This window comes from Arachis hypogaea, chromosome 3 (genome assembly GCF_003086295.3).
Source record: "Arachis hypogaea cultivar Tifrunner chromosome 3, arahy.Tifrunner.gnm2.J5K5, whole genome shotgun sequence".
Lineage (NCBI taxonomy): Eukaryota > Viridiplantae > Streptophyta > Magnoliopsida > Fabales > Fabaceae > Arachis > Arachis hypogaea.
The window spans coordinates 127,476,597-127,485,368 of NC_092038.1; the positions used below are offsets into that span (position 1 = coordinate 127,476,597).

At 29.3% G+C, this 8,772-nt stretch overlaps 1 protein-coding gene across 1 annotated transcript; it reads right to left on the reverse strand.

Annotated features, from left to right (window-relative positions):
- Window positions 1-4,230: 4,230 nt before the first annotated feature.
- On the reverse strand, window positions 4,231-6,265 carry LOC112791441 (uncharacterized). Its single transcript, XM_025834282.3, has one exon. It carries the CDS (start codon window positions 5,471-5,473, stop codon window positions 4,514-4,516), a length of 960 nt encoding a protein of 319 aa, XP_025690067.1. The 5' UTR covers window positions 5,474-6,265; the 3' UTR covers window positions 4,231-4,513.
- Between the last annotated feature and the right edge of the window lie 2,507 nt (window positions 6,266-8,772).

An 8,772-nucleotide genomic window follows, 5' to 3' on the forward strand; every position in this document is an offset into this window, starting at 1 on the left:
ATATAAAAGATAATTATTTTTGCTAATAAGGTACTATGTTATTAAAATGTACGTATAAAACGGTTTTTTTTATTTGACAGTGTATTAAAATTAAAATTAAATTCTAAAATAAAACGCACATATCACATGATACATAATATAATTTCTTATAGGGCGAGGTGGTCTAAACCGTTGATCCTGGTCCTGCTCCCCTTATGGGACATCATTCATATATAGCCGCAGCAACTACCATGAGAGGAACAATAATGAGAAATGGCTATGGATAAATAATAGACATCCCCAACCTCTATATCTATAATGCATGCAATTAAAGCTTCGGGACAACCTAGACTGGACACTACTACTACATTGTAAATGATGCCTTTTCTTTTCTTTTTCAGGGTTACACTAATGGTTCATCATGTTCTCAATCTCATTGTGGTCCTAACAGCTCCCCCAATTAAATACTCCCTCCTATTTCTTTTATTTCTCGGTATGGTTAACATTAGATCAATAATGTATCTAAATTCATACATTGATGAGAGGAAATTGTACACTCTTACTATGTCAATGTAAGCGCATTATTTTTATTTATTAGGTACTACATAATACTGCCTCAACTTGCAAGGTGCCTCAACATTTGAGGTAGTAGGTACATAACATTTAAGTGTGAAAGTAATTTATATATGTGAAATTGTAAAACCAATGCGTACTACCTCATCACCAAAGATGATACCGATTGTGGCAGTTTGTGAATTGTGAAAGGGGGCATCCTCACATGCATAAAGGAAAGAAAAGCTGCTAGTCTCTTCAGTCTTCACCCCCATTTGCTAGGATTATTCTAAGAAGTGTGTTAGGGGACAGCAACTTTTGTGTTTTGTAATCATTAATTAGTCATTAATAGTATTTTTAATGGTGTGAGATTATATCCAATGATGAGAAATTACTCACTTTTTTATAGTTAAGTGCTAGCCACAAAATACAAAAGTAGTTACTTATCCCTAGACTTTTTTTCTTATTCTAATTTAAATAAGTACAGTTATTAAAGAAATAATTTATTTTATGGCAATCATGAATACTCATTTTTTTGTAATATTGATGAAATTTAACTTAATTCCTTATATTTTCAAAGAAATATATATGATGTCCTTATAAATATAAACATATACAATAGTAAAAACAAGTTAATATATTACTTGAACAAATAGAGAAAGTATAATAAATTTCATTGAATTTTACATTTAAAACTTGTACTTTGACAATATATGCTAAACTTGTATAAAAGGGGCTACCGTAGGTTATAGGTTTGGTACATAAGGCTAAATGTTTTACATATGGGTGAAACACAAAACTATTTGATTATTTTAGTGTTTTGAATTGTTATGATGGTAATATAATTCGTAACTAATGTATTGTAATTTTTTTAATTATACAAAGATGTAATAAAAAAAATAAAACGTTACTGATATTTTATAATAAAAATATTTTTTAAGGTAATTTTTAATCAATTCTTTTTCAAATAAAAGATTAGTTACTCTCTAGATATGTTTAAACTTTAAAGCTCATTGATAGAAATTCATTCATCTTATTTAGTTGTTTTCTTAAAGTAGTTGCGATGTATTCTATATGTATAGATTGCTTTCGACCAAGGTCTCTAGTGCAAGTATCGTGAACGAATAATAACAATAAAAGTTATGATGTGAGAATATCGTATCTAAAATATGTCCAACTAATTCAACAAAGTGTCCGTCTTTTATAGAATAAAAGTATAAAATTAGTCCGAGAAAATTTACACTGTTTGAGCCAATTCTGTTGATACTGAGAAAAATATTACGCTATTCATGGTGAAATGAGGTTACTATAATTCACTAACCTGGTCTGCTAAGTTCAGGTTAAAAGAATAGTTTTTTTTAATGACTAGTTAAAATAATAGTTAAAGGTAATCATGATAAAAAAATTAACCTTATCTTTATAACAAATGCATTCTATGTAATAAAAATATTTAAATTTTAAATTTTTGTTAATCTTTTAATAAAATTTATAAATTATTCCGTCTTTTATCTTTAACCTCGTCTCTATCTTTATCTCTTTTTTCTTGTATCCTAAATTTTCGTAATTTTGTATTGCCATAATCTTAACTGCATTTTCTCTTCTTTATTATCCCCCACCACCATTATGACGACATCAACATCAACTACATCAATCTTTTCACCTCATCAGCTCCACCTTCTTCTCTTTCTATTGTCATAACCATAATCACATCATCCTTTGAGAACAACAATATATAACTAGGACTGGTAATGGGTAAGGTAGGGTAGGATTTAGACTCTACCCTAACCCTACTCGCAGGTAAAAATTTTTTTTAAAATTCTATCATACTCTACCTGCGAATTGAGAATCTCTCAATACTAATTCTACCCGCACTCTAAAGTTCTAAACTTTACTCTACTCGATCCTACCTGCAAAAACAAAAAAAATTTAAATAAATATAAAATTCAACCATTTCAAATTTCACACATATTAATAAAATAGAAAATAAAAAATTAAGTTTAAATTAAATTAAAAACAATAAAATCTTAAAAAAATTCAACATAAAATTACAAATAATATGATTATCAACTACTTTAATGATTATTTCAAATTTTTATAAGAAAAAAATTGTGAGGACAAGACTCACTTTTTTCACTACATACATAACTTTTATATATTATATAATATATTAAGGGTGTGTATAGAGTAGGGTAAGGTATACCCTAAACCCATACCTTACCTTACTCACAGGCAAATTTGCACCCTACCCTACTCTATCCGTAGCGTATATGATAGACAACCCTATCTAAACGTATTGAGTACTTACGGGTAGGATATATATTGCCAGCCTTATATATAACTGCAAATAATTAAACCACAAAAATTTACCTTTTCTTCAAAAAAAGATTAAGAGAATAATGGAAAAAAATCCAAGAATCTTGAATACCTTGGAGAAGGTGGCGCCATTGACGAGGTTAGTGTTAATAGAGGAGAAATCGACACCGATTATACCGCAAAGGACAAAGATAGTGATCAAGTCGCAAAAGTTAAGAATGAGGTCCACAACCACTGCCACTTCTCCCTCCCTCTTCCTTTGGCGTGTTCTCTCTCACACACCCCTCAATTGTTGTTTTTCTTTCTCACTTCAATTTGTTTTTCTTTATCCCTCTCATCTTGATTGTTATTATTAGTAAAGGTGTATGGACCGTAGCAATGGTGAGATAGTGCGGTAGATAATGAAAAATAATGTTAGAATTGATGTAGAGGTAGTTGTGGTAGAAGTGACCAAAAAAAATGATAAGGACAGATTGCATGATATAGTGGGAAGAAAATGAAATTTTGGTAAAAGAGGAGAGACAGTGATTTAGAGCTCTAAGTAATGGTAATTAAGATAGTAGTAATAGAAGAGTAAAAATTTAAAATTTTGACAATAGAATTGAGATTGAAATTAGAATGCGAAATAATTTAAAATTTTTATAAAAAAATTAATAAAAATTTAGAATTTGAATATTTTTATTGGATAGAATTAATTTTTTGTAAATATAATATTAATTTTTTCATAAATATCTTTTATTAATATTAACAAAATTTATGTGTACAAATAATTATTTTTTTTGGAGAAAAAGACAAGTAAAAACAAATCTTGAAAATGATGTGGAGGGAGGCCCTATACATTTGTTCCGTACACTGTTCTATTAAACAGGACCAATGAAGATGAAAAAATAAATAAATAAAAAAGAGCCCCAACAGACAAAATGATCATAGGAATAAAAAATAGGAATAAAAATAGATAATATGAAGGAGGAACTATACACTGAACATATACACCACAGAATTCTCAACAGTCAGTCGCAGCATCAAAGAATGATTCTCAAGAAGTGGTATATAGTGGTGGTGGTGAATCATGAGCAATAAAAATCAATGAGATGATATATCATTCCATAACTCCCAACATATATATATATACAAAATCCACAAGAATCTTCGATCACATTATCAGACCCCATTTAACAACAACTATCCTGGTCACAAAGCACTCACAATTCACAAAACCTTAAAAAAGAAAAGCAAAATATCCAAAACACTGATGAATAATTCTCTATAGTTGGATTCTCTAGATACAACATCAGTATATGGCACACCATTTTATTTATTTATTTAGAGACTAGAGAGAAAATGGTAGAGATCAGATCATAGAGATAAAGAACAAAGAGGGAGAAATAATCAAAGTGGGTTACATCTAATAAATTGGGATCCAATTTTTGAAAACCTGGAGCTGAAGCTAAAACATAACAGCTCCAAAATACTGCTCTTTGTAACAATAATAATCACTCCATCTGAAAAACAAGAACACTCACTAATCTGTAAGGAAACACAAAATTAAAAATAATAAAAAAAACACCCCAATTAAATCAAATAAAACAAAACTAACTAATCTATGAACACCACTGCCATGTGTCATGTTGCTGCATCTGTAGTTGATCTTATTTTCTTTTTTGGTCTCTCAGGGTTTGATATCATCAGAATCATCCCAAGGATGATTATTGTTCGGATCAGTAGAGACCAAAGAATCAATGTCCTCCCAACCCCAATAGTTTGACATTTCCATTGTTGCTGCTGGTATCTCCCATGGTTGTGTAGAAGTAGTGGTAGCCATTATGCTGTTCATGCTTGGTTCCTCTATTGCTTTAAACTCTTCACCACCACAGTTATTATAAACATTGGCGGATTGCAAAGAGGTTGAAACTGAAACTAAACATGGGTTTGTGTCAAAATTAGAGCTTGATGCAGTTGAGAAGGGGAAAAGCAAGCCTTGATTCTGAGGAAGAGACAAAGCTGATGAACCAAGAAAGATGCCATTGGTATTATTGTTATTATTACCAATACCAATACCAATACCATAACCTTTACTTTCTGATGTTATGCCTCTGGTAATGATATTATTCATCAGATTCTGATGTAGTAGGAAAGGTGGTGGACGAATCAGACCTTGATAGAGGGAAGAAGAAGAAGAAGGAGAAGGAGAAGCTATGTTTTTGTGATCATCCATTGCAAGAGAAGGAGCTTGAATTCTGATGCTTGTGGTGCAAGTAGAGGTGGTGGCGGTGGCTGTGGCGGTTGCAGTGGCGGTTGATTTTTTTACCCTTTTGTTCTTTCTTCCACCACCAACTGGAACATTGCGCAAAGTTCCACCTTTGGTCCAGTGCCGCTTGCAAGTTCTACATAAATAGCGAGGCTGAGACTTGTTGTAATTGTTGTAGTAACAGAACTTTGTGTTGGTAGATTCACATCTTGGACACTTCATTGGCTCTGATGATGATGATGATGATTGATTCTGTTGTTGTTTCTTCATGATATGATGAGGCTTTGGAATTGGAAGCTCCAATTTCTGTGATTCCAATAAGGCTTGGTTCCAATCAAGTCCACTACTACTCCTTGAAACCTGCTTGGAACTCAAACCCATAACAAAAAATAACACAATCCAATAAGATATATAATTAAAGCAGAAAAAAGGTGCAAGATTTTGATGATGATGATGAATAGCTATCAGCCCTTTGATCTAGGCGCTAGAAGAGGGATGAATCTGAAGGATAGCAAGAGTAACAGTATGAGATTGGTGCTGATGCTTATAGCACAAACCGCGTTTTCTAATAAAGATTTGTTTAATGGAATAAGGAAAGTCCTTGGAAATTGAGAAGAAGTGAGCATGATCTTTTATCTTCTGCTGTCTATATCTAATGACCTTTATTATCTATCTGTAAAAGGACCAATAATTATAACTATGTATAGATATAGATATATAAATACAAAGGAGTGAATTGAAGAATCTCTTGTTGAAGTTGAGCGTGGTGGTGAAGGTAGTAGTGGTTGTGATTAGTGATAGTAACAAGTAACAACTACTATACAACTTGGGATATCACTTTTAATTTCCACAAGGAGAGTATTATAGACTACAGAAACTTAACCATGAAGTTCAAGGTGGGTGCTTGACACGTGGAATGTTTTTGGCCGTTGATAGTGCTCTCTAATTGTGAAATAATCAACGTAGATATATGGCCAAGCTACACACATAGACTTGACCACCAAGCAACCAATGCAAACTACAAAGTTGGCAAACAACGGTCCATAGCCTAGGTTTTTGGGATTTTTCATTAGAGGAAATTAAAAATTGAGATCATAAAATATATTCTTAAAAAAACAATAATAATATTATAAAAAAGAATAATCAAACGGAGTGTACATATTTATATAATAAGATGATGTGAAATTTGAATTTGAGATCATCCATTCTCAAATATATATAATAATAGTGGGGCATAAGATTCTTAGTGAGGTTAATAACAGTTGGCAAAAGCATGGTTTGTAGTGGGACACAATTGAGGTGGTGGTGATTAGTGGTCCTATCCTATGTCATGTGATTTACATGTAGCAAGATGGTGATATCTATATGTGTTGCATGCACGTGTTAAGTTTCATCTTCTCTATGGATATACTATGTTTATGTCTCTAGATTCAATCATGCATCCACCATCTATCATACATGTAATTTAATTAATTAACATTAATCAATTTCTTTTATTCTAAACTTATTTTTTTTTCAACTCTCACGTGTATTTTTAAAGGTTTAAGATAATTTAGGGTTAGAATTTATGTTTTAAAAATATAAAAAAATTATAATTTAAAAATTTAGAATTTTAAAAAATAATGAATATAAAGATAATATAAAGATAAAAACTGTAGTAGTTGATTGGATGATAGAGGCACACACCTACCATAGCACAACAGAATTTGATGGTCAGACTCAAGAGACATCGCAACCACCCTCGGTCAAATAATTTGAATCTTGTGGATAATATTATACTTACATTGCTTTTAATTAATAATAGACCCCTTTCATAATAAACTCCTTATTTGACAAATATTGAAGTTGGACCCTAATTCTCTTATTAAATTAAATGAGAGATAAATTAACTATGTTTAAGAAATTATTAATAATTTTTTTTAAAATTTTGGATTGATGAAACTTGTACACAAGAGATAGAGGGAATAACAAAGATATGGTTTGAGATATTGGGTAAACAATGGGATCGTTATTATAGACAATTTATATGACTAGGAGTTGTCAAATTTTGAATGTGTATATGAACACACAAATTCAGGTATAATGGATAGCAGCCAATTGGTCAAACAATAACCAAAGCGTTACAAAGAAGCATTTGATTTTGATTTTCACAACATGTATGATAGTAAAATTGTCAGGAATGTGAATTTCATTATTTCAAGTTGCTCGATCTACGATAAGTGATTTAATCTAATGACAAATTTGGGATAAAATTAGACGGTGCCATTCTTTTCATCGTTTAATTACTAATTACTATATGGAAAAGTACGAGGAGCTAATAAAATATTTATACAATGTATATAATGGAGGTTTATAAAGTATTAGAGATATAATTATTATTGTTATCTTTTTTTATCAGCTGAAGTTTTTAGAATGAGTGATATTATGACATGGTATTAGAGTACTAGATCTTAAAGGTCAAGAGTTCGATTTTTGGTAAATCCCAAAAATGTTTATTATCTCTAGTACTCGAATAGTTATTCTAGATAGTATAGGAGATGTTCATTTAAAAAAACACACTTATTTCTACTTTCTTTTTTTTCCTTTTTGTGTGAATAGTAATTAATTCATATCTAATATAATTTGGCAAAATATTTAAGAAATAATAAAAAATTAATCTAAAATTATTTAAATATTTTTTTAGTTTTTATTTATTACTTACTTTAATTTATATTTTTAATTGTAATTGAAATAATTAAATAATATTAAATATATAAAATTAAAAAAATAAAATAAAATAATTTTAAATTATTACCTCTCTCACGTTACCCATAATTTGGAGAGTTGTATTAGAAATGGATGTGTTTGACACCTACTAAAGAAAAAGTATAGGAAACCAATAGAATATTTGTATAATATGTATAATGGAGGTTTAGAAAGTTTTAAAGATATAATCATTAATATTATTTTTTCTATCAGTTGAAATTTTTGGGATGAGTGGTATCATGACATGATATTAGAACTCTAGATCTGAAAGTTAAGAGTTTGATTTTTGGTGAATCCCAAAATCAGTTTAAATTTTTGGGATGAGTAGTTTTATGACCTGAGATGTATATTATACTCGAATAATATATAGATGATGTTTATTTTATAATTCAATAGTCCATTATACACATTGTACATTTAATGAATTATTAAATTTATCAATTTCATCACATATGCATCTATGTCTATATACAATGAAAATTATTTTTTGTAATGAAAATGTATAGTGACAAAAAGTAATTAGCAAAAAACAGTTAAAATTTTGAATTTTTTTTTATCTTTTTATCATTACGTCTTGTAATCACTCTTTTCTTAATTCATATATAGTTAGTTACATCATATTTATACAAACTTTTAAAAAAAATTTTAAAATTGTTATATTGGAGAATTAAATTGATATTTTTTATTATATAAGATATTTTTTTAAATTTATCTTCAAAAATTTTTTAATCAAATTAATTTTTTAAGGATTGCGAATTAATTATATTTGTCCTCCAATCACTCTAAAAATTGATGTTGTAAAATATTAATTGATAACATATATAATACCTAAAATGTCTAATTGGATATTGACTAATATAAAAATTTATTAATTTAATCATTTTTAATTATAAAAAATCCTATTTTTAATATGACCTAGTGACTAAATTGATAGA